The sequence below is a fragment of the Eucyclogobius newberryi genome, unplaced genomic scaffold, assembly GCF_026437365.1.
Source record: "Eucyclogobius newberryi isolate DKJ021-1_F unplaced genomic scaffold, fEucNew1.0.hap1 SCAF_3, whole genome shotgun sequence".
NCBI lineage: Eukaryota > Metazoa > Chordata > Actinopteri > Gobiiformes > Gobiidae > Eucyclogobius > Eucyclogobius newberryi.
In genome coordinates this window covers 6,435,009-6,462,642 of record NW_027315945.1, presented here as the reverse complement: position 1 = coordinate 6,462,642, position 27,634 = coordinate 6,435,009, and the positions used below count along the sequence as shown (strand labels likewise).

The 27,634-nt window shown below is 41.6% G+C and overlaps 1 protein-coding gene across 1 annotated transcript in view; it reads left to right on the top strand.

The window, feature by feature from the left end:
- The window catches only part of thsd7ab (thrombospondin, type I, domain containing 7Ab), a 488,245-nt gene that overhangs the window by 245,368 nt on the left and 215,243 nt on the right, over positions 1–27,634 (top strand). Inside the window, exon 9 of the mRNA XM_072460164.1 lies at positions 1,799–2,039. Within this exon, the coding sequence (XP_072316265.1) occupies positions 1,799–2,039 (241 nt within the window). The remainder of the gene's footprint in view (positions 1–1,798; positions 2,040–27,634) is intronic.

The following is a 27,634-nucleotide window of genomic DNA, read 5'->3' as shown; positions in this document are numbered from 1 at the left end:
CCCTTGTTGGGAAATGGGAGGTTTTGTCTATGGGAGTTTTTGTTTATTGGAGAGCTTCTACTGAGAGTGTTTTTCAAACTTCCTATAAGTGATCTGTTCTTTTCGTCTGTATCTACCTCTGTATCTACCTGCGTTGCATCAATGAAATTTCCCCATGTGGGACAATAAAGGAATATTTTATCTTATCTTATACCGCTATCTGCAAGCAAGTTACCGTGACAACCTGACAAACACTTACATGCGTTTTGGTTTACAAGCATTTTTACATGGGATGAAAGATTTTACTGTGTTATAAGCAGTTTAAATTTGGCACATTTATTCTTTACATCACATTGAACATAAAAGCCAATTTGGACATGACTCTATCTCCAACTGTGCGGTTGTGAAATTGTTTCTAATTTCTAATTGCAATGAATGAAGTAGCATAAAGTTGGTAATGGGTGGGAAGGTAGCAGAATGAGAGGTGGGCTCTTCACGGTGGCTCATACTTCGCGGTTGAGCTCTAATTTTAATTGAAGATATATATTGAAAGATGGCTCTGTAGCATCACCTCAAATATTGATTTACATGGCTGCAGAGGGATTTCTGACCGGAAAGAAAAATTCAACGTAGACAAATGAAACTTGACGTAAAAAATAGGTCATGTCAGGATATGTAAAACATATATTTATGACCCTGCCTTAAACCCTACAAGGAAGTCAGCTATATTGGATCAAACTCGAGAATTAAAAAGTCAAATTTACATTACATAAAGTCACCAATAATCTACATTATGAAATGGCTCAGTGGCGCCCTCTTGAAAATCAAAATACATTACGGCATTGGAGGAGGCAGAGCCTCTTCTTTTTTTTTTTTTATCGCAGACTAATGTAACTTGGCAGATACATGGAGCATCTTGAGATAATAAAACAATTATAATTTGGCCCCTCCCTAAACCACACAGGGTGCTGGCCATTTTGATTAAAACTTTACAAAATCCTCAATGTCTCTGGGTTTTAACAAAATGGGTTTCACCAAATTGAGGCAGCATCATCAAGACGAATATGGGGTCAAAATGTGTTTAAAAAAATTGCTCAGTCTCAGGTTGTGGTCATAACAAGCTCTTAACAAAGCTGCAATTACAAAAAAACTTCTAAATTTGATAAATATTATTGTATTTAAAAGGACCGAATGTAGCATTTGTGTATTTCGATGAGGACACATTATGTGGGAACTACAGCTCTATATTTGAAAATGACTCTTAAGCGTGATAATGGGATGGCGACAATTTTCTCCAATATCCCACCTACCATTTTTAAAAACATGTAAAGCCAGGGTTGGTGCCCTCCCACTCCCCTTCTGCGGTTGCAAGGATTGCAACGGCCCTTTATCACTGCTTGTAGTTTTAATATAGGTTTATTCTCATGACCTGGCATATCTTGGCTGGTACAATATGTGAAAGTGTGCTACCCCATGATGGGTATCACATCCTTTTATCATTCAGAAGTCTGAAGTTCTGGCTCTTACTCTAACCCAAATATGGAGATGATTCCCACTTGCAGCAGTAAGCAACCCAAGCGGGAATCATCTCCAAGATGGCATTAGCTGAGGAGCTTTAAGACAAAAGGTCTTCAACCAAATGCCTTCAAAGACACGGCAGAAGGAGATCTGAGCTCAGTGAGCTAAACAGTGAGCAAGAGTTTGTTTATGTTTTGTCCGTATATACACTTATAGTAAGAATTACACAATGTTTTTTTTACCCTAAAGTGTTCTGTTTCATTGAGGGACAATTATATGTGTTTGTGTGCTTGCTCTGCAGGTGGAGCTTTGTGCCCAAACAGCAGCGCTCTCCAGGAGGTGAGGAACTGTAACGAACACGCTTGCACCGTGTACCACTGGCAAACCGGAGCATGGGGGGCTTGCACCGAGGACCCCACCACCTCCTCATCCTTCTCCTCCTCAGCCAACACCAGCAGCACCCAAGGGCCTTGCGCTATGGGGGTCCAGACCAGGAAAGTCATCTGCGTCCGGGTCAATGTGGGACAGGTTCCACCCAAAAAGTAAGATTTCTTGTTGTGGACAAACCAGGGATGGGCAATTTATCGGTTACAGTATCAGTATTTCTGTTCCAGTATTGGTATCTGCTGATATAAAAAAAATAGCAGATTATTAATCAAAATAATAGAGCAATTATGCTAACAATATGGCCGTATGTTCATCATGCAACAAATTATTTTATATCACAGAAAAATATTTTCTGTTCTTATTTTTGTTTATTTTTTTAAAATTATTTATTATTAAGTGAAAAGTTAATTTGTGAACTTTACTTCAATTTGAAATGTATTTGAGGGCTTTGCTATGAATTTGAAATAAAAATATTGGTTTTGGTATATTATTTGCTTTTGGCAACACCAGCAAGCCAAATATAGGGTAATGGCGCAAAAAAAATAAAAATAAGGCTGAGCAAAATAATATGTCTGTTTGCCGTAACCCGACCGACCCGGTGTGAAACTAGCCGACTGAAATTTTTTTATCAGCATTTTGTTGAAAAAACTTCAAATTCTTTTATTTTTCAATTATTTCACCGACTCACCGACCCGACTTCCCTAAACCTCCGTGTCGAACATTTTTATCACGCTTGTTATCCTATCTTTCATCCTTATAGCAAAAATAACGCACTGCGCAACGCATGTGCGTCTTCATAGTCAGTCCCCCACATGCGTCTGTAACGAAACAGACAGCAAGTTAATGACGACAAATTGCCTTAAACAAGTTGGTTTGCCCCTGTCGGCGCCACTCAAGTGTCCATAGGACATGCCAGGCTCTGTCAGGGTGTTTTACGCAATGCATTCTGGGATTGACACACGCCCAGTAGCGTCATCACAACAAACATGGCGGCGCCCGCGTCCCCCGCATGTTCCCTCCGCTCGCCTTCGCTACCAAAATAAAGGATAGCGGCGTACAAAAGGTCGATTGAAATGTCTTAAAATTGTGAGATTTAGTCTCCCGATCGGGTTGATAGAGACGTTTTCCGTCATTGACTGTTGAAGCCTGACCTCTGGTGGTCACTCTGACTAAAAAAAATGCAAAATTTTGATCTTTTTTTTTGCCTTCAAAGTAAAAATATAGCAAACAAATAAGAATTTGCCTACCGTCCGACCCACTTGAAAAATGTTGGCTCGGGTTACAGCAAACAGACCAATTTATTTGGGGTAGCCTAATGTATACTTTGATATCTTTTCCACTTCACGCTGTAGTTTTTCATTACTTTTTAAGACTTATGATCTTTCCAAGCAGAAGTTAGCTCTCTGGCAAACAACTGTTCTGATTCATGTTATGTGCGCTGGAAACATAAATGAAAATAAGATAAAAACAGATGCCTGAACCACCTCAACTGGCTCATCTCAATGTGGAGGAGCTCTACTCCGAGCTCCTCCCATGTGACTGAGCTCCTCACCCTATCTCTAAGGGAGTTCTCAGCCCCCCTGTGGAGGAAACACATTTCGACCGCTTTGTATCCACAATCTTGCCCTTTCTGGCATTGCCTAAAGCTCATGACCATAGGTGAGAGTAGGAACGTAGTTTGACCGGAGAGCCTTTCAATCTCACACTTCATTCTTCACTCACTCCACTCTGGTTGGGCGAACTCCCATGAACCCTCAAGCACCCAATGGAAAGTATAGAGCTGGTCCCGTGTTCCACGGCCAGGACATAAACCACACTGCTCCTCTTGAATTCGAGGTTTCTGAGGAGTGTGATACCACTGTCGTTGGAACACTAGCAGAGGGACCACCACCACAATCTGCCAGTCCAGAGGCACTGCCCCCGACTGCCACGGGATGTTGCAGAGACGTGTCAGCCAAGACAGTCCTACAACATCCAGAGACATAAGGTACTGATGGATGAATCCCTGCCACATCAGAATGGTATAAAGTAGGGATGTCCCGATCAGGTTTTTTTGTCCCCCATCCGATTCCGAGTCATCTAATTGTGAGTATCTGCCGATACCGAGTCCCGATCCAATACTTTCGTAACACATTTTAGAAAATGCACAAATGCAACATAAACAGGTTGTCCCCAGTTTTTATTTTATTTTTTAACACTTTAACAGTGCACCTTTCTTTGAGGTAGCTTGAATAAGAAATAATAGTGCAAAATTTTAGTTAAATGAAAAAAAAAACAGCTAAACTTAAAATACCCATCAGGCATGTAAACAAATAAGCAAAGTGCTTATCAAATGAAAGTGCAACAGTGTCATAAAGTAAGGCCATTAATGTGATTTTCAGAACTCCACTCTTAATACTCTTCTCTTAATGTATGTTTTTCTTAATGAAGACACAGAACTAAAGAGCCTCTCACTCTCTACAGAGCTGCAAGGGGCACAAAGATACTGGACTGCAAGTGCAGCCATAGCAGAGAACTGAGTAGCATGTTCTTTCCAGTGAAGTGGGTTATCGCTTTTAGGGACGGTTTGTTCGGAGAGGTAGGTGCAGACCTGCACTTCTGCTGAGGTACTACCCATGGACCGGGCCAGAGATTGTCTCTCTTGTAATATTTCCTCAAAGGCACTCTCCAGGGTATTGCACGCATCAAGCCGTGGCGCCTTCCTCTCAGGGCTGGCTGCAGCCCTGGCTTCCACTGAACTGGCAGCCCTCTTCTCCTCTGTCTTCACCACCTCCTGGATGAGGTGTTCCCTTGCATGCGTCAAGTAGGCTGACTTTGTGAAGAAGCTAAAAAATAAATAGAAAAAATAATACAATGTAAAACGTCATAAGAGAGACCATATAGCAGAGCCTTGCAACTGCCTTAATCATGAACTCTTAATGAAGAAATAAAAATCTAAATTTAGACCCAAAACTAAAGTCAATAAAAACAATATTTATTGACTTAATACTACCTGGTGAGGATTTTACTGTATATGAAAGTTTTATGGTATACAAATGGTGGACTTAAACTTGACTATACTTGCAGCATGTAGAGGCTCTTATTCAACCTAGTTCGTGCATAATATCATAAGATTTGTTAGTTTTGTGAAAACTACAATAAGGAGTTCTACAACAGAAATAAAATAGCGCTGAGAGTATACAATAAATTGTTGAGATGAATCTCACCTGGACCTCTTGTTGTAGGCGTTTTATTCTCATGTTCAAATCCGTCTGAATGTCTTTGAGTCGAGAGTAAGCCAGGGGTGAGTGTTTGAAGTGACCTACAATCTTCCTTGAGGTAGCCAGGGAGTCTATCACGCGTTGGGAAAGCAAGCCCTCATGTACGCAAAGTTGGCAAGAATGCGCGACACAGCCCACACTCTGCACCCCCATCCCACCCATAGCTTTCTTCAAATTAGCAGTGTTGTCGCGCAAAATTACATCGATCCATTGCTTGTCGATGCCCAGGTTGTTGAGCAGTTTTAGTGTTTGACGCGCTCTGCTGTGTGGGATCCTCTAAATTCCCTGTTTTACTCTTTCCTGAATCATTTCTTGGTCCAGTATTTTGTACTTATACCTGATAATATTAGCTTGAAGTAACTGTACTCCTCCACTACTGGTTGAGATGAGATGGAAGTACAATCTTTTTGGTTGAATTTGCAAGTCAGCAGTTCTTCTAGTACTGCTGTGTGTGAGAGAAGCTGAACTGATTCCTATTGGTCATACAGCAGGGTTAACCCTAGGCTAACCCTAACCCAGCAGTCATGACAGACATATGACTGTTAAAAGTGCAGTAGCAGCAGTATGAGCAGTACTGGGCAGAACTGGAGGTGTGTCTGTGCTGTGTGATAGTTAATGCCTTTGGTCTGATTAAGAGACGCCAAAGTTGAATGCAGCCAGTGTTGATTCAAATTAGTGTTGCATTTACGTTTATTGATACGTTTACTGCCACATTGAGGAACATTACTGGCAAGACAATCATATCTATATGGGGAAAAACAAAAAGCCACATAGTGCACCTTTATATATAATCTAAATCCTTGTCCCCCAATATTACCGGTAAACAAGACATGATGCTTTTTTTCAGGTACTTGGTAATAGACTGTAACGTCATATTAGATCATTATTTTTGTTTACTGTAAATCGCAATGTTTTTCTAAAACCACTTACTAATAGAAACAGGTGCTTGTTGCTGCTGCAACTGGTTGTTCATGAACAGATAAACCCCATCTCTTCATGGTGACATTTCACAAAAACAAGCAGCAGATTGTCATTTACATTCATTCATTAAAGTTGACTTCTAGGAAGATGGCTGCTTAGTTCGTACGTGTCTGTCTGGCTGCGGTCGTACACATGGGAATAATCCATCTTTATTACGAGTTCATTTGGGGAGACCCGATATTTCTGTGTGGGAGCAGACTGGAAGTTAATTCCGGGCCCTGGTGGAATTGCGTGGTTTGAAATCCAAGTATGGCGAACAGGAAACCCAGGAGGAGGAGGAGATCTCTGAGCTGAGAGACACAATCTCTACTTTATAAATCAAAGTGGCAGAATTAACGTGCGTGCGAGTTTTGACAGACTAACTGGACGATCGAGAGAACCGAGAAAGTAGATTTAATTTAGATTAAAATAGTTTGTTGGCATTCCAGAGGACACTGAAGGTAAAGATCTGGTCAAGTATATAGAAACCTAGTTCCCTGAATATCTCAAACTTCCAACAAAAGCTGGGAAAATAAAGATTGACCATGCACATCGCTCCCTCGCTCCCAAACCGGCTCCGAACCAGCGTCCAAGACCAATTATACTGAATTGAACTCAATATTAAACTTCAGTGATATAAAGCATGTCATGGCTGCATCCAGGCATTTCGAAGTGGGCCAACTTGGATCAACCAAGCCCAAAATATTCTTCTTCAATGACCTGCCGGAGAGAGAAGAACGTGGAATACGCTCCGCTTTATCTTGCAATGCTGAGGATTAACCTGAATGGAAAAATAAAAAGATTCACTACTGCAGAAGAGGTGTTGGCTTTTGTCGATTTAACACCGGACCTTGTCTGACATTTTCTCCCTTTTATTTTCTTTATTTCAATGAAGGAGACCTAAACTTTGAGTATTTGCCCAATGTGGGCCAGTGTGTTTCAACTGAAAATGCTCAAGCAGAATAGCCTTTGATCAGAGTCTTGAACACAAAGATGAAGATGGCATAATTGTACTGGTCGAAAGAACTATTAATACTTTGATAAATGTCTACCGGTATGCTCCCCCCGGGAAGCGACCTAACTTTTTGTACTGAAGTTGTGGATCTGATTGTAAACCACTCTGAGGGAACCCATGTCTGTGGCAGAGACTGGAATTTCCACATTCAGCCAACATTGGATGTCTCAAGCTCACAAAGCACAATCTAAAAATTATATATTTCGTAAATGATTACATAATGTAGGGTTGATCGATATCTGGAGAGAGATGAATCCTAATGTCCGCCATACACATTTTTCCAACCGACATAAGATCTATCCTAGAATAGACCCATTTTTAATTTTCAATAAAGATACAATAGATCTGAGTGATCATGCTCCTATTTACATAACTGTAGATCTCGAACAGAAACAAAAATACACACTTTGAGATGTAATGCTAGTCTACTTAATGATCCTCAATTTATAAAAAAAAAATAGGTCAAATGACGTTGAGACTTAGGGCTAAGGGGAGGATGTAGGGGTATAAATGAGGATTGGGATTGGGCCCTAGAGTAGTTCAAAAGACTTGACAACATCTAGTTTGTTAGTTTCAGTGTAGTTAGTCTAATCCGAGCTCCTCCCATGTGACTGAGCACCTCACTCTATCTCTAAAGGAGCACCCAGCCACCCGGCAGAGGAAACTCATTTCGAACGCTTGTATCCGCGATCTTGTCCTTCGGTCATTACCCAAAGCTCATGACCATAGTTGAGGGCAGGAACGTAAATCGACCGGTAAATCAAGAGCTTTGCCTTTCGACCCAACTCCTTCATCACAACAGTCCGATGCAGCGACCGCATCACTGCAGCCGCTGCACCGATCCACCTGTCAATCTCACGTTCCATCCTTCCCTCACTCGTGAACAAGACCCCGAGATACTTGAACTCCTCCACTTGGGGCAAGGACTCACCACCAACCTGAAGCGGGCAAGCCACCTTTTTCCGGTTGAGAATCATGGCCTTGGATTTGGAGGTGCTGATTCTCATCCCAGCCGCCTAAACAGCCCTGTAATGGGCCGTAGAAATCCTACTTTTTACTGATAGCAGTTCCCTTATCATGGTTGAGTACCTGATTAGTATTTGAATGGCCAGGGCCTTTTGGCCCAGCAGAGGATGTACTTCCAGCTGAAGCTGAGAAAAGCCAAGCGGTCAGGTGCAGTTCTACATGGCCATCATTGAATCCATCCTCACCTCCATCACCGTGGGGTACGCTGGAGCCACAGCCAGGGACAAACAGAGACTACAGCGCATTGTGTGCTCTGCTGAGAAGGTGATCGGCTGCAGATTTTCATCTCTGCAGGACCTGTACATCTCCAGGACTCTGGGAGGATCAGGTCGGATCACACTAACCCTTCTCACCCTGGACACGGACTATTTGAGCCATTCACCTCAGGCAGGAGGCTATGGACCAGAACCTCCCGCCACAAGAGCAGTTTCTTTCCCTCTGCCGTTGTACTCATGAATACTTCCAAACACCTGTCACTTTAACCATGATTTAATCCATCACTAAATTCAACTGCAAATTTTGTGTACATATATTTTTTTATCCCATAGCAGATTTAAATTGTTTTTCTTTTTGATTTTATATAGTTGTTTTATCATTGTTTTACGTTGCACCACATCAACACAAGTTCCTATATTTGTGAATTCTGTTCATTAGCAATGGCAATAAACCTTTTCTGATTCTGATTCTGATCGTGTCCCATGACTTCAAAATGCTGCTATATATTATGGGTAAACTGAACCATCTTGACATTTCTGTATAAAGAGGGATTATCTTTTCAAACAAAAATGGCCTCCTTAATTCCTCTTTCAAACCATCTCTTCTCCCTGCCAAGAATTGTCACCTCACTGTCTTCAATAGAGTGGTTTGAAGATAAACGGTGCTCTGTAATCCTGAATTTGCATGTGCTGTAATGAGGAAAGTAAAACTTTTGCTATGTGAACTTTGACCAAGAAATGTTCATAAATCTTTTTGGTTTATATATCTGTCATAATTATCATATAGAACACAATACTTTGACACTGTGTACTTCCTTATTATCTGTGAATTGGTGCAAACAATCCTAAACCTAACATCCTGCCATTGTATCAGACTCAATCGACAGCTATTTAAACCACAGTTAAACTATGGTAAGACAGACTCAGGATCAAGACAATACAACAATCTCTGTTTTGTCTGTTTCCCTGTATGCACCAAATAAAGACCTTGAGAACAGTCTATTTATATACTTAACTTCAACAGAACTGATGTAGAATGCGGGCCTCTCATCGTGCTTAGAAAAGAATCATGCAGCTTGTTCACTAAAAGATTCCCTTCAGGATGTTGGCTAATGACACATCGCGTCCAGAACGGTTCAGCTGGGAATTGTTGGGGAGCAAGGACAACGAGCCGAGTCGATTGCCGGTTTGTTTTTGACAGACCTTCTACAATTGAGAACAAAAAGTAAGGCAGAAACCGCTTGTATTTATTACGAAATTCAGCACATTGAAAATACAAAATTAAAGTTTTTCCAAAAATGTAAACTGAAATTTCAATGTTGCATACAAGTATGAATATACTAGATGTGAGCTTATTACTTTAGACAATCAATTGGACTGATTTAAAAAGGAGTTGGACTACAAAAAAAAGTTAAACGTATAGGTAGCAAAGAAAGCTGCTGCCCAGCTCTAAGTTCTCTATTGATACCGAGATTGCTCGTGCCGTGAACTTAAAAAAATAAATAAATAGCATCAAAGAGTCTGCAAGTTGTCTTTTTGGATATCACGAGTCCTATAAAAAATTTACCATAAGCCATTCAAAATAAATGCATTTTTAAAGAATCTTGACAACACAATCTGTGCAAATGAACAAAACCCAAAAGAAGCAAAAAGACAAACTACGAATGGAAAATATAATAATAAAAAACACTAGAACATATAGTGTCTGCGAGACATCTCGCAGACACTCAATAAAGCACTCTTATTTACATCAGTTATATGCACCTGAATATGGCCTTAATTGCTTGTGAGTATGACAGTAATTGCACATGAATATGACGGTATTGCAAATGGTTAATTCAGTATTGCACATGAATATGACAGTATTGCACATGGTTACATCAGTATTGCACATGTTCAGGGCTAGCAGTGTTTGTTGTAGAGTCTGACAGCAGCAGGAAGGAAAGACCTGCGAAACCTCCCACCTCCTGCACCGAGTCCAGAGCGCAGCCCAGGACGGAGCTGGACTTCTTGATGACTTTGTCCAGCCTCTTCCTCTCCCTCTCTGTGATGCTGCTGCTCCAGCAGACCACACCGTACAGGAGGGCTGATGCCACCACAGAGTCGTAGAAGGTGGTATCCAATCCAATCCAATCCAATCCAATCCGACTTTGTATTGGTAAAGTTCAAAACAATGTTTATATATATATATATATATATATATATATATATATATATATATATATATATATATATATATATATATATATATATATATATATATATATATATATATATATATATATATGTACAAACCAAATAAAAACTAATTAAATACTAGTCATCAATCATCAACTGAAGGTGCAGTGTTTATGTAGGGAGGCAGAGTGTTCCTAAGTTTGGGGCCGGCTACAGAAAAGGCCCGGTTGCAGTGGCTTTTCAGTCTCGTTTAATTTTGAGCTGGCCTTCAGACCTCAGCGAGCATGCAGAAATGTAGGGAACAATGAGGTTTGAAATGTACATGAGAACCAGAAATATACACGGGGGCCAGTCCTTAGTGCAAAGAGCATCCACCTGGATCTCAAAGGTCAGTTTGTCAACACTGATAGTGCCCAGATATGTATACTGTTGCACTACTTCAAATGGCTGTGAGCTAAAGCACAGGTATGTGTGAAGAAGCGCAAGAGTCATACACATGTATTAGTGAATGGTGAGCTAAACCTCAGATGACCTCACATGTCTGCTCCTCTCCCCCCTCTCTCTCTTTGTCAGAGCCTGTTTATTCCTGACACATTTGGCTAATTGGCCCTCAGCCTAATGAGATGTGTTCTGATACAGTGGCTGGAGCTGAGCTGATCTGTGTCATTGTGTGCTCAGGTCAAAGTATTTTTCCTTTTTTCTATTTCCCTCTTTTCTAGTCTCTCACTCTCTATCTTTTCTCCCTCCCATACTCTGTCTGTCTGTTCAGTCAAAGAGCTCAAAGGTTTACAATACATTAACAAATCAGTTAATTATGAAAACTATTAAAACTAAAATATTTCCCCAAAAGACCACACAGCATATGTGAAATCTGCTGCCCATGTTTGTTGAACAAAGAAGTCCAATTATAAATTTCATCAAAATGAAACTAGAACAACTGTGTGAGATGTTTTGTTAAAGCTTTAATGTAATGATGTTTTTATTTTCTTTTTTTTGTTTAAATGAGATGAGTGTTCATATGCTCTTTAAGTCCACAAGCTGCTTACAAAAGATTAGGGGTGTCAAACTCATTTTGGGCCACGGGCCAAATTTCGACTCTCAGGCCAGTCGTGGGCCAAACATAACGTTAAAAAAAACCATTAAAAAAATATAAGAAATACATACCTTTATATAGCCTCGTAATATCGTAATATGTGGACAAAGTTTCAAAAATCTGCAGCATGTGAAAGACTGGGTCCATTTTCATGCAGAATCAGAAAAGGTTTTGTCAATGAACAGAATTCACAAACATAGGAACTTGCTTTGGTGATAGGAGCAGCAGCAGGAACAGGAATATGGATATGTAGATGATAGATTCTTTTCCCAGGATGCGTTTGTTTCCACACAGTGACAAAAGGAAGCCCCTTATGAATAGAGAGACACCGAGGCCAGTTACGCCTCCCAGATTGGGCGTTACCGGGGCTCAATCCTGGAGCCAGGCCTGGGGTGGGTGCTCGGCCGGGCACATCCCCAAACGAGTGATGACCCTATCGTGGACCCATCACCTGTAGGAGGATCCGTAAGGGGCGGGTGCAGAGTTATCTGGACGGCTGTCAACGGCAGGGGCCTCGACGACCAGATCTCCGGACACAGACACTAACTCTGGGGACATGGAATGTCACCTCGCTGGGGGGGAAACAACCTGAGCTTGTGCGGTAGTTTGAGCGGTATCGACTAGATATAGTCGGCCTCACCTCCACGCACAGTTTAGGCTCTGGAACCCATCAAGAGGGGCTGGACGCTCCACTTCTCTGGTGTTGCCCGCGGGGAGAGGCGGGGGGCTGGTGTGCGCTTGTTTATGGCCCCACAGCTTAGCCACCATGTGTTGGAGTCAGTGGCGGGCCGTGGGTCTGGGGCTTGGGCCTTCAGTGAGGTCCTACACAGTCCCACTCGAATGAATCCACCTTATTAGCATCATTATAGGGCCATAGCTCAAGACACTATACATTTAGAGAGAAACGCAGTTCAACCAGGCGTTGCATCACCTTGTCTGCGTTGTTGTTTGCGCTGATGTCCGCGCCTTGTCCGCGCCGTTGCCCGCGTTGGAACTTTGAAAGTGGCGAACGAACCCGCCTGTGACAGGGTTACATTGTCTTACAATGTCTAACTTTTCTGGAAAAGTTCGTGTTGAGAAAGGTGTTATAATTATATCCTCAACCAAATCGATATATTCTCCTCCTTCCGGCATTGTGGGTTGAAAAAACAGCTTAGTAGTATGCAGATTAATTTGTCTGTCAAATGTAGTTTCCTCGTTCTGAGGTTCTGCATAGACCCGCCCATAGGACCTGCCTCTCAATATTCGTGATCCAATCAAAAGACATGCACGTGCTGCACCTGCTAGCTGGCTCCTGTGTAACAGCCAGCAGAAGTACAATAGCCAACTTTAAAGCTAATTGGTTGACACATCATTTTCATTTCCATTCACTTTAAGCTACAAGCACCCGCACTGTTGATTCTGAAGGCCTGAGGGCAGATTTTAGACCCCTGGCTACACACGATGGCTGAATATGATTGGATAAAAGATCTAACATAAAGACCAGCCCTCCAAATCTCAACCTGGGGCTGGAAGCAGTGCAACCAAGAGGAAAGCCATGAAATGAAGAGTATAACTCTTACTCTGGGGAATAATTTAATAAATATTTGTGGGAAAATATATATAGTTTTTAATTATATTCTGATTGTATATATATTATGTTATATATATATATATATATATATATATATATATATATATATATTATATTATGTTTAGGCTATCAGATAAGGCCTTGCTGGCCCTGACGGCCCACCGCTGGTTGGAGTTCCCCCTATTTAACGAGAGGGTCGCGCCTCTGTTGGGGACAGGTCTCTCACTGTTGTGTCGGCCTACGGGCCGAACAGCAGCGCCTTCTTAGAGTCCTTGTGAGGGGTACTGGAAAGTGCACCGACCGGGGACTACGATGTTTTACTGGGGGACTTCCAACACCCACGTGGGCAATGACAGTGACACCTAGAAAGGGGTGATCGGGAAGAACGGCCTCCTCTATCTGAATCCGAGCGGTGTTCAGTTATTGGACTTCAGTGTGAGCCAGGATTGTCCATAATGAACACTTCTGTTCAAGAAGGGGGATCACACTCCTCAGCATCCCAGGTAAGGTCTATTTCAGGGTACTGGAGAAGTTAATCTGACCAATAATCGAACCTCGGATTCAGGAGGAGCAGAGTGGTTATCGTCCTAGTCGTGGAACACTGGACCAGCTCTTTACTCTCCATCGGGTGCTTGAGGGTTCATGGGAGTTTGCCCAGCCAAGTCCACAAGTGTTTTGTGGATCTGGAGAAGGCTTTCGACCGTGTCCCTCGGGGTGTTCTTTGGGGGGTGCTCCGGCAGTACGGTGTCTGGGGCCTTTTGTTCAGGGCTGTCCGGTTTCTGTATGACCGGAGCAGGAGCTGTGTTCGCATTGCCGGCAGTAAGTCAGACCTGTTCCCAGTGCATGTTGGACTCCGCCAGGGCTGCCCTTTGTCACCGGTTCTGTTCATAGTTTTTATGGGCGGAATTTCTAGGCGCAGTCAAGGGTTTGAAGGTGTCCGGTTTGGGGACCACAGAATCTCATCTCTGCTGTTTTCAGACGATGTTGTCCTGATGGCTCCATCAAACCCGGACCTGCAACATGCACTGGGACGGTTTGCAGCCAAGTGTGAAGCGACAAAAAAGATTTGTTACAGGTGTAGTGATCTGCAGATGAATGTTGCCATGGTGACTGGAATGGGCTCATGTGGTACCACGTACAACCCCCACGTGGAGATTTATGGCATCTCTGCAGGAGCAGAGACAATTTGAATGTTGTAAATAACTTTTTCCATCGAATGACTTGAATTAAAATGAACTCAGAGAGTCATTTTCTCTCCAAGACAAAAGCTAAAACGCCAAAAAGACTGCGGTTTTAGTAAACAATCATCAGATTGCAGATTTTGTCCACAAGATGACTTTACTGTACACAATGTTATTGTGTTCTACATGTTCGTTTCACTGTTTTATAACTTGTCTTGTGGATAATTTTACCTTTGTAACTATTGTGGCCTAATGCTAATGCTAAACAAAGGGGCTGCATTAATCCAGATCTCTTCCCTTATCAATCTCTGACTCTGATTGGTGCTGATTGGTTGAACCATGGTGCCAAAGATCATCCCCCGCAGGGGTAAGTCAGAGAGACAAAGAAGACATTGGCAGTTTTCCATCAGAGTTCCATCTGAGGAGGTCCATGAGATCGGATCTCGGGAGATGAGGGCCTCTGGCCTGGCGATGCTAAGCTAAGCTACGGAACAAAGACATTCCAGAGACACGCCCGCGGAAGCTAACTCTCCCAAAGAATTAAACGTGATTGAGACTGCCTCATGCAAACTCAAGCAAAGGACCTTTTTTGCAACTTTTCAAGTCCAGGACAGTCTTTTCAGACCAGCCTCACCGGTGAATCAGTGCAACAGCCCTTTATCTGAGGAACGCCTCAGAGCCAAGGAGAATGTAGATCACTGAACCTCATCCAGGGCTTCTTTGGCCTGACACCGTCAGAGCCTGGAGCTCCAGAGCGGCCGTGCTCTGCCCAGCATGTGGACTGCAGCTTGACCCCTGAGTGACCCTGGAGGTGACACGGACACACAGACTCTTGGACTCCACACAGGCTCCTCAGAGCTTCTGTTCCGTTCGTATAATGCACTTCACAGGCTGGTTGATAATATCATCTTAGAATTAACTCTAACACACACCTTGATAGTTCAGAACAGGGGTGCCCACACATTTTCGCCTCACGAGCTACTTTTATATTTGACAAAGCCTGAAGATCTACCTATAGATCTAAATTATTGTACAATTTAGTATTATTTTTATTGTCAATATTAAACAGGTTTTTATTTTTGTTTAACCATAATTAGGCTATAGAAACACAATGTAGGCTTTCATTAATAGCCTAATATTGTTTATCATATACAAATGTGCAATATAAAAAGGAGAGAGAAAATCTGCTATTTAACTAGACCATTTAATACAGCGTATTATGAAACTAAGATTTACTGGCCACAACTACGCTAAATGATAGAAGGTTGAGCTTAACCAGAACTTCCTCTCTCCTCCTTCCTCTGCGTTACATTCCGGTGCTTTCCGGCACGCTTCAACGCTTTCCGGAGCTTTCCGACGTTTTCTGCCGTGCTTCGGCGCAATCGACCCTCACTGCCTCTGCAGCAATCAACGTATTGGGCACTCCTGATCAAGAACAATCATGTCTAGCGTTTCCATCTGTTATCGACTCATTTGGCATATTCCAAATTCATATATCTGTTTAATTATTTGGTCAATAAATCTTCATAAACCACATTTAGTAAAGTGTTCATTCATTTCCAGAAAAGGCATCAATGTCACAGTTACGTTCTCACAAACCTTCAGATCAACGAGCAAATTAATAAAAATTTTTTTAAATAATTTAGATATTTGATTATACAGTTGTTAAATGCCGTATTTAACAAATGCCGTTGTTAAATATTCTTATATGATATCAAACATACCCACACCTATGCAGTGTGTCACGTTTGAAATTTTGAACAATTCTTTAATCAATATCAACCTTTAATGTCCCCCTCTTTCATAAGTGGAAGGACATGAATAACCCCACAGTACTTACAGTACTAGTAAGAATACCCTACACAGGGGATACTTAAAACTGTACTAACAAACAGATAATCAAGACAGGCTATTATCAGGAGGTTCTGCCTGGTGGGCAGGGCCTACTCAGAGTAGACTAAAGTATTAGTACTAGTAGTGACTTTGCAGTCATGGCCTCATATCAGGCAAAAATGAAGTGAGCAGTTCACAGCTTGTTCGTCCAGCAAGTGAAACAGCGAGAAAACATTAATCTGTGTATGATTTGTTCAATGGATTTTCGATTTCAAACTGAAAACGAAAAAGGGAAACGTTTAGTTTTTCATTTTGATTCACAAGACAAATTACAATAAAATGGTTTGAGTTTCTGTTTTTCAGCTTGTTCCCGAAATGGATAAAACATTTTTTTAAATACAGCCTCTGGGCGTGGTTTTGTTATTTCACCTTTATTTGTTTTGCGCATTGCAGAGAGCTCGCTTTCACCCTCGGGGATTTGAACATATGTTAGTGGACTTTTTCCCAGTCTGTCCGGACTAAACCAAGACTAAACCAGGTCCTAAAATCTGGAGGAGTTGAGGACCAAAAACAGATGTGCTGCTCATTTCTGCTTGAAAACTTGTAAACTTGACTTTTGATCCATAAATGAGGGGAGGCAGCTGTAGAGCCACAGAAGTGGGCTCTCTCCTGAGTTGAAAATTCCGTTTTGGTAGTTTTATTTTGTACCGAAAATTGAAAAAACCCTGGGCTAAAGAAAAAAACCATATTTACAGGTTGACGTCACAAACTCCAGTCTTCAGGTTTTTCTCTGCTGCACAGGTGTTGCCCACTCTGCAACCACACACAGACTCCCTGGCAGCTAAAATGACCCGCTTTTATACGATTATGCCCCTCTCATGGGCACTACATAATCCAAACAAAATACAATAACGAAAAGAACACAATTTCCCCCAGAGTATTACATAAAAAATATTTCCCAGATTATTCACAATTTTACTCAGCCATTCCTCCAATGAATGGACACACATACTAAAAGAAAAAAAATACAAATTAATACTTACTTATTGTACTTACAATATAATGCGCCCCATTCCTTCGCATCTGTTTGGCCAATCAGCGGGAGCTACATATGCGGAAGTGAAAGGAAAGAGGAGTAGGCTCTTGGCAAGACCAAGTCTGAACCCTGGGTCCCACCGAATTGGAGAAATATAACTTGGCGGATCAACATGGGGAGAGTGAAAGGTAATTGTGCCTGTTTGGCGCATTTTCCGGCCGGTTTAACATTCACTTGGTTAGAAAAACACATGGTGTGCGTAGGCTCAGCACAACAAATATACGAGAGCGTGCGGTGTCCTCAGTGACAGGCCCTCAGTGACAGTCAGGTTGACTCGGCAGCTCCATTACATTACCTACCTCCTCTAGGAGGCTGGCGATGGGCGGCAGCTCGATGGCGTGCTTTGCATTGGAAATATTGCAGGGAAATGTTTCAGCGGGTAAGGTGGCTGTTTTGGTCCCTCATGGTATTAATCCAAGTCAGCCCTCTGCGGTCCGTTTCCAGGTCGAACTCTCTCTCCAAGAGGTTGTATCGAAGACTCTCCACTGCCCACTTTATTGGCAGTCTCTCTTTTCTCACTGTGGAGTACTGAGTCTCCCTTGGTAGCATGTTGTGGATCAAATGGAGCATTGGCTGCTCATCCCTAGGGTCTCCTTGAGCGAGGACAGCTACAAGACCTACAGCTGAGGCATCCACTTGGAGCAGGAAGTCTGGACTTTTCAAGACAGGAGAGGAACCCAAGCAAGCCTTCAGTATCTGAAAGGCGGTCTCACAGGCTTCAGTCCAGGCAACGGAGATTTTTCTGGTCCTTCACTGCCAACGCAGTGAGTGTTGCAGCAATGGAGGCAAACTGTGGGACAAAGCAACGGTACCACCCCAATAAACCCAAAAAGGTCTGCACTTCTTTTTTGGTCCGAGGTCTTGGACAGTTTCAAATTGCCTCCATTTTATCTACTTGGGGACGCACTTAACCTCGACCGAGGCGGTATCCCAAGCACTGGGTTTCCTCCTTGGCTCATTTGCATTTAAAGGGATTCAAGGTCAGTGAAGATGCTCATCAATACGTGGCATGGGGTATGCATCAAACTCCGACCAGTCCATACAGATCCTGAGGGATCCATCCTTCTTCAGGACAATCACCACCGGGCTGCACCACTCTGAATTAGATGTCTCTATGACTCCCAAACACAGCATCTCTTCCACTTCTCCCTGTAGTTTCTCAAAAAGGTGCTGGGGAACCCTGTAGGACCGTTGGCAGATGGGGCGTCCATATTTCAGCCGGGTCATATGCTCTCCCATGGTTGTCTTCCCAGGCTTGGCTTGGAAAAGGGATGGGACATCCTCAAATACCTGGAACAGCTGAGTGGCCTGCTCTGGCATGAGTTGGGCCACCATAGGCTCTGCAGATTTAGGAAGACCCACAGGCTCTAACTCCTCCTCGTCAGGGTCCACTCTCTTCACCAAGAGGGACGACAGCGGAGGTGCGGTGTTACAGTCTTTCCATTCCTTGAGCAAGTTAACATAATAGGTTTGCTTGCTTTTCCTCTTGTCTGGATAATGCACTTGATAGGTCACCAGACCTATCTTCCGGACAATGGTGTAATGCCTTGCCACTTGGCCAACAACTTGCAGCTTGAGGATCGACGCCTGGGGTACCTCACGGTATGCAAATAGACAGAATAGCAGCTACTGGTCCCAGTCTCCGTATTGGCCACAAACTTTTGCAGCATCTTCTTCAACATCTGGTTAAATCGCTCGACCAATCCATCCATCTGAGGGTGACACGGCGTTGTTCGGGTGGTGGAGATACCCAGCTGTTAATGGATAAGTTTCATGAGTCTGCAGGTAAAGTTTGTTTTCTGGTCTGTCAGGATTTCATCTGGGAAGCTAACTCAAGAGAAAATGTTGAATGAGGGCATGCATAACCGCGGGCGCCATGATTGTACGAAGCGGCTATGCCACAGGGAAAAGCATAGCATAGTCGGAAATAACCAGGATATACTGAAACCTACTAGTTTTTTTTTGCGAGGAGACCTACAATGTCCCTGGCAAAAAGACGTGAAGCTTTGGGAAACACATGGAAGAAAAAAAGGAGATGATTTTGTGGGCGTTAGAGCTGTGCTAAAAGTGGTGCTAATGTGGAGTTAACAACAAGAAAACAAACTTTTGTGACGACAGCTCTGTGAGGAAAACCAAGCCAAGCAAACCCAGACAGATTAGGAGCTACAGGTAAAAACACAGGTCAGAGTGTAATAAAGGATATAACAATAAGCCTTTTTTCCACATAAATATTATTATTACAGGTTTATCTAACCCTTATGGGGTTTGCACACAGTCGGGAGCAAAGAGGTATTTGGGACATGTGTTGTAAAACCAAGTAAGTTATGGACAAAGACATGATAACAACACCCCCATCTAAATGTTAAAAATAATTAAAAACTGAATACTGTAAAATTAATGTCATTACATAACATTTGGTTCAAATTATATGTAACGTATAGTATCCTATAGTTGGCTACCACAAAAAGACCTAACTTTGTAATTTAGTGCACTAAGCACAAACCTAGTCACTGGGCCACATGTACAGTACCATGCATGTTTTTGGCGTTCTCTGACCCACAGGAGCCCCGCCACGGCATCTATCTTTATAACCCGCTGTGGATATTGATCAAATTATCGTCATGCATTTATATTATATTTCTGTGTCCTGTTTATCATGGGTCACGATGATCTTACTGCATATGGGTCACGATGAACTTTCTGTGTACTTTCTGATAATCTGTGGACTGGTACAAACAATTTTAAAGACTGGTCTAAACAATCTTAAAGCTGACGTCATGCTATTGTCATGTCATTTTATCAGACCCAAGCAACAGCTATATAAAATGCAGTTTAATCTTGTGAAAAGTTGGATTTCAGCTGCAAGACGAACAACATGCTACTGTTTTGCCTGTTTTTCCGTGTTGTCATCAAATAAAGTCCTTGAGAACGATCCTCGCCTCTCGCAGTCTGTTATAGACTAAACTCCAACACCCGCTTCACATCCATTAAAAATAGCAATAACAAATGAGTCTTTCCTTTGCCCCCGGCGTCACGTTCTCTGTATGTTAAGCTGTAATTGAGGTGTGTTTTATTATGGGGATGTATCTCTTCTTTGCAGACAGTCCTGAGGACAGGAGGATGAGGATTTGTCAACAACAGCCACACCAGAGGCAGAAGTAGTAGTAGCAGAGAAAGAAGAAGTGGAAGAGGGGTGTTTTTATACTGAGCTTCCTGTTCAATGTGTTTGAAAACTATCCACAAACTATTGACACATTTTATATTTCTATAAAATATTTGAGATGTTTACAGATCAGAACTAAATGAGAAATTAAAACGTGCAAGTTGCAAGCTGGATCCTTGAATTGATCTCTGTGTAATATTTGTTTTTTAAATTAAGTTTCTGTAGATACGTGCTTCCCCCTATATGAACGTAATTTACCAAATTGTACAAAGAAGTTGCAACTCTTCTTCTCTTCACTATTGGGAGCTACATGAATATTAATATGAAAGTACCATCCTGCGCTGAGGGTATTGAACATCCCGTGTCGGAATTATCTACTTGTTCTTGTATCCAAAATAACCTTCTGCCTTTGTTCCATTGGGTCTGCAGTGTGCTTCCTATCACATCTTCATCACACCACCGGAGACTCAGCCTGGTTTCTCTGCTCACAGCCCTGACCTAAATGATAAATCCCGCACTTCTCGCTATCAACCAATCACATCACAACCAAGCTGAATTTACAGTTACATTTACTGATTTATCTAATAATGTTTAAGAAATAGTACTTTTTTACTTTTAATTGTTACTAGTAAAATTTTGGTCAAATATTACACTTGTTGAAGGTAAGGAGACTTGGTACCTCTAACAAAAGCTGGGAAAATAAAGCTTGGTATCGCGCCCCGGCTCCCAAGCCAGCCCCAAACCATCGCCCAAGATGTATTATACTGAAATTCCATAACTTCAGTGGACTGGACCAGGCCATTGTCTTTCTACAATGAATACTCTGTGAGAGTGCTCAAAAAAGTGAAATCACGTCTGAGAGTGGACGCTGAGGCGCAGCGTGGATGGAAAATAAAAAGATTCACTACAGCAGAGGTGGAATTATTATTTGTGGACGTGCTGAACTGACAGTCTCTTCTTTTTTCCCTTTCAATGTGCGTATTTGCCCAATATGGGCGAGTGAGTTCAAACTTCAGTTTCTAAATACCCAGGTGAAAATGCGTCAACCGTACCGGAGGGCCTTTTTTACATAGATTTTTTTTTTTTTTGCATTTTGTTGTGTTTGATGAAAGAGCTGTGTAACAAAAGCATATTTACAAGAATGATTTCAACATAACTAATACAATGGCATCTGAAAAATCATGAATAGCATATTTGAATGTTAATGGCATATTGAGTCTAATTAAGCGGCCGAAGATACTAACAAAGATGAGAAAAAAGATACCTCACATTCTATGCTAAAGTTGTAGATCTGATTGCAAACCGAATTCAATTCACAATCATCAGACAGGATTTATTTATAGATGACAAATGCAAGATAATCCTTACACATAATGAAATAATCATATACAAAAACAGCTGAAATTTTTTTTAATGATTAGTTTGAACACTGATAAAGCTTTTGATTCCCTCATTTATATTTTTAAAGTGTTAAACTAATTTCAAGTAGACTACTTAATAATAACAAGTATTGGGGATCTTTACGATGGTCCAACACAAATGATTAAAATAAACAGTCACCCAGCAGGCCCTCTGACTCTGGAAAGATGGTTGAGACAGGGCTGTGCTTAGTACTTGGAACCATTGGCCCAAAATATTAAAAACAATTCATGATGTTACAATTGATGTGATGGAACATAAATTGCTTGCTACGCAGACAATGTTCTAATATACTTGACCAAACCAGAAATTTCCATACCCAATGTGATGCATTCAAAAAATCTGGATACAAATGAAATGTACCAGTACAAAAAACTGAAATTATCTCATTCTGGTGACTCCATTTGACCGGGCATTTGACCCTTAGAAAGACCATCAATTTAAATGGCAAACGTAATCTCTGAGACATTTAGGTGTAGTCCTCCATAAAGAACTATCAACAATTTGAGAAAAAATATCCCCCTTTTTTATATATAAAAAAAGACTCCGGCTGTTTGATGATTTATATGACAAGGCAAAAATCCCTGTATCCGACTCAAAACTCTACAATTATCAAAAGAAAAAGGAGGTTGGGGTTTACTTTGTCTGAAAAATTACATTATTCCAGCTCAAATCAGAGCATTGTTGTACTGGTGTGGTCCAGAATATGAAGATCAATGGGAAAAAAACTGAGAGTAATGTTGTGCCAGGGGCCTTACTGGCAGATGATAAATGCTTGAGTCATCTGGAGGAAGTGGGAAATCCTTGTGTAAAATCTGTGCTTACAACCTGGAAAGAACTAATCAAAACATAATCTAAACAACGATGTTAAAATATGAAGCTGGTGTGCTTATGATCAAAATCAGCCCAATTTGAGATTTAAAGTATTTAAAAGAAATATTTAAAAGAAAATCACATGAAAAGCTCTGATATGCTGAAATAATCATTTGACTGAGAGAAACAGGACTTTACAAATAAGGAGTTGTTATAGCCAAGAAATTAAAGGAATAATAGATTTTTTCACCGATAAAAATGTGCATGCTCACACTCACCCTCCTGTTCTTTCTAAGAGGCCGCCCAACATCAAACCTCGAGTGTGAGCACGCAACAGCTCCGCTGCTACACATGCTTTTGTTTATTAGCACGACGGATCGCATCTCTCATCTCTGCAGATTTCCGTCTCTTCTGATTCAGCTTGAACACAGTCTCTCTCTGTCATCCCTCAGCCATTTTTGTACTTTATACTGAAGGAACTGCAACTAAATAAAAAATAGATGGGGAAAAAGAAGGTAACATTGTTTTGACGGATGAAGAGTGGGCAAGTGTATGTACATCTAAAATGTACATCAAACTACAAATGTTTGGAGGGAATCAATCCTCTTGAATAATCTATATATCATCAGCCATGTTTACGTGATGTCAAAGCCTCAAAGTCATATTTGAAGGAGTAAACTATTTACTGTTTTATTATACACTGCCTGGCCAAAAAAAAAGGTCGCACACACTCTTATTACAAAAAGTTGTCCCAACTAAGCTAATACAGTAGTTATGAGCCTCCTACTGGTTAATTGCTGCATGAGTGATGATCTTTAAGCAGCAACACGGTAATTAAACCCAACTGATACAGTGAGTTGCTTCTCATTTCTGAAACAACCATGTGGAAAGATAAATACTTTGGACATGGAGAATGGTCAAATCATTAGCATCAACCAGAGAAAACACCCGAAGGAAAAAATAAGCTAATCTACTACAGATCTGAACCCTATTTTGAATCTTTGGGATGAGCTGGAGAAGGCTTTGTGCAGTGGTCATCCTCTACCATTATCAATATACAGTAAGATTAGTTGGTTAAAAACAATGCAAAACTGGATGGAAATAAATCTTTAATTTTTTCAGAAGCTTATTGATACAGCAAATGTATGCTGCAATCAAATCAGTGTAATCGATGATGACGGAATAACCTGGTCATTCAGTAAATTCAGATATCATTCTTTGGGTACAAATGTTGCTGAACCTAGACCTGAACAACTGCAGCAACTCCAGATCATAGCAACTGCCCCCATGGGCTTGTACAGTAGGCACTAGACATGATGGGTGCATCACTTCTTCATCACTTCACCTCTCTTCTTACCCTGATTCACCCATCACTCTGGAACAGGATAAATTTGGACTCATCACACCACATAACCTTCTTCCATTTCTCCAGAGTCCAATTGTTATGCTCTCTAGCAAACGGAAGCCTTTACCGGCTAGCCACACTGATTAGTGGCTTTCTTACGGCTACACAGCTGTTCAGTCCCAATGTCTTAAGTTCCCTTTCATTGTGCATGTGGAAATACTCTCACTTCCACTATTGAACATACCCTGAGTTTGATTTGACCAATTGATTAAATTATCGCCAATCATGATCATTCAGGATTGTTTTTCGACCACATTTGTTCCTGAAAGACGATGGTTCCCCACTATCCATCCACTTTTAAATATTGCGTCCGGCAGTTCTTAACCCAATTTTTGTAGTTTCTGCAATTTCCTTAGATGTTTTCTGGGCTGATGCGTACCAATGATTTGACCCTTCTTAAACAGACTAACTATCTTTTCAACGACCACATGATGTCTTTTGACTATACAATGATCTGCAAATTATTTAATTCTGCAAGCGTAAAAATTATTACCTTTGTTGTAATACTGTTTTAAATATTTTCATATGTTTACATGAAAATCAATACTTTTCGATACTGTTGTGGAAAACACTGTGAACGGTGACAGAGAAATAAGGCTGAATAGAACCAAGTTGTCTTGTCAAATGTGGATCTTTATTTTAGCTGTGCACAGCCAAAAATACTTTCCATAGTAAAGTCATATCTTCCTCCCTGGTCCAACTGAATGACTCTCAAACAAAGTCCAGCTTAAAAAGCACAACAGTCAGAACATGATATCAGAATGTAATGATTGGTAGAGGCCTGTGTTTCGTGCTTGGGTCGTGGGTTATCAGGCCGCTCACTCAAGGATGTCCACAAGCCCCGCCACAAAGGCACCCTCCTAATCCTCCACATACATGGATAGCATCTTTATGGCAGGAGCCTCTATCCTTCACCTAGGCAAGTGTCAACTGACTAAGGCGCAGGACAAAGGTTACTAAGCTGACCATCTTTAAACAATCAAACATCCTGCGTAACTTATTTACTTAAGATCAAAACAAGTAAATTAACTGACATTTTCCATTACAATTCCCCTCTTATGATCATTATAAAACCCCATTTTGTAGGGTTTTATAAGGATTTACTCGGTCAACAACGAGTAAACCTGAATTCAGGTTCACTCAACCAGCGCTTTGATCTCCAGTGTTTGCACCTCAGCTGCCGTTGGTGGATCTGCTTTTCTCCATCCTCATCTTCTCTGACCATGATCAGATTCTTTTTTTTTTTTAAATCTCAGGATAAAATGCACAAAAATCTAGTATAATCGATACTTCCCATTGTGGCATCAGCTGTTTCCATGATTAGAGGCAGTGGCAGAATGTGGGTGGGAGGTACAGGTGAGAGTACTTACAAACAGAATTAATTCTGCAAGCCGGAAAATGTTTGAAGGTTTAAGATTTTTGACATCCCAAAATATTTTCTTTTCAGGAGTCCGTGAGTAACATGGGTACAGCAGAGAACTGATTTGTCCAAATTAATGTAGTCTGTACATTAATTTGGAAAATTGGAATCAGACCATTGTATATCATTATGGTTTTCTAGTTCTGTGAACAAAGAAAGAATGATTTGCAGCTTTCCTGCAGCTTTAAAAGACAGTGTCATCAGTTTACTTTACATTTTCCTAAGCTAAAGAAATCAATTCAATCATGGAGTTATAGGTTAATTTCCATTGACAATCAGATTTGTCATCAATAAGCTCCATAAATAAATTTGAATCACAATTTAATTCTTAGAATGTAGTCAAGATTAATCCATCTGAGGTGGAGATGAGACAAATGCCCAAACTACACAGATCTTGTCAAAGAAGGTTGAGTCAGAAAAGAGAAATTAGTGATTGCCCATCAGAGCATGTTAAAGGAGAGGTCCCGCCACTTCGACCATGGGACACATGAGCAGCTGGTCTGGTGGTACAGCGCTTCGCAGGGTTTGTGTCACCACTGCTGGTTTTGGTTGCGTCACGGGTGGTGGACGGCGGTCTGGTCTGATGTGAGTTACGACTTCGACCATGTCCTCAGTCTCGAGTTGTGGCATGTTAAACTGACGGGCCGGGCACGAGTCAAGGTCTGGGTCCTGCCGCACCGCAGAAAGGCAGGTCAGATCTGCGTGGAGAGGAGGCACTAACACACTAAATTGTTCATTTAAAGGTGTCCGTTTGCTTAGTGGTGCGGGTGCATGTGCATGCACGCTGGGTGCCTGTGCCCCTTTGCGTGTGTCAGCGTGTGTGTTGAGCACAATGTTTGAGTAAGCGGGAGTTCTCTCACTCTCTCTTTTGCGCACACACTGGCAGGAGCCATTTGTTTACACAATCTCTTCCTCTCACATGTTTCAGCATCAGTCTCCCATAATTTGATCCATTTCTAATGCCTCTTCATGTCTCTCACAACCTCAGTTGACACTTTTTGTTTTTAAATATCTCCTTATTTTTCCCCAATTTTGCTTTTAGTATTGCAATTTGACTCACGATTAGTGATCCTCCAGATGGAAATCCGAATTTTTTGGACCAAATTGGCACCTAACCCTTTACTTGACATTGTCTTCATAACAGATGTCTCCGGGATGGGCCCATCACTTGTCCCATTTTAGAACGTCCCCAAACGTCCACACGCGTCTTCACCTCTGCATAAGTCTGTGCAGAGCGTATGTATCTTTAACAGCGCTCTCTCGTCGACGTCTCCCTAGATTTACCCAGACAAAACTTGACCAAAGCTTTTAGTCTGGGTAGGCTTGCCAGGCTCTTCCTGCTATGCGGCTGCGCTTGGACACCGGCACAGTGGCTTTTGTGTCGAGCGGAGTAATTTTGTCTGAATAGTAGTTTTAAAATGTGTAAAGAATTTCTCTAAAGAAAGACCTTTTAATTTAAAGAAATTAAAGGTGCTAGTTTTGGCTCAAATTTACTGGTGCAGAGTACTACTTCAAATAGTCCCAGCTCCATCTTTTAGTATTTAAAATGTTTTAAGTTTCACCTCATTTTATTTTTTTTTTCAATAAAATTTACAAAAAAAAAAACCTAGTCTTCACAATTTGAACAAGACAGCTCACCACAACATATTCTCTTTTCGGGACCATGCGCCAGCGTCCTCTTCCAAGGCCAGTGATGGTCCTCTGTTCTCTGAACTGATGAGGAATGAGGCTGGAAACTTTGATGTAATTCCAGGTGGCCAAAACACTGCGTCATGGCTCACATCAATAAAACCAATCGCACAGGCTTTTTTCACTCACGCAATATCTGCCAACTCTGCCTCTCTCACCCGACACTCCACCCAGGTCCTTCCTTGTTCATACATTTGTCACATCAAATCTGGATTAATTCAACGCTCTCCTATCTGGCCTCCCTGTAGAACTTATCCAGCGACTTCAGCATGTCCATCACTCAGCTGCTTGGATCATCACACAGGCATATTTTACCAAACACATCACACCGGTTCTCATCTAACTCCACTGTCTACAATAACCCACAGAATCCATTTCAAAGTCCTCCTTTTGACATTTAAGAACCTCCAC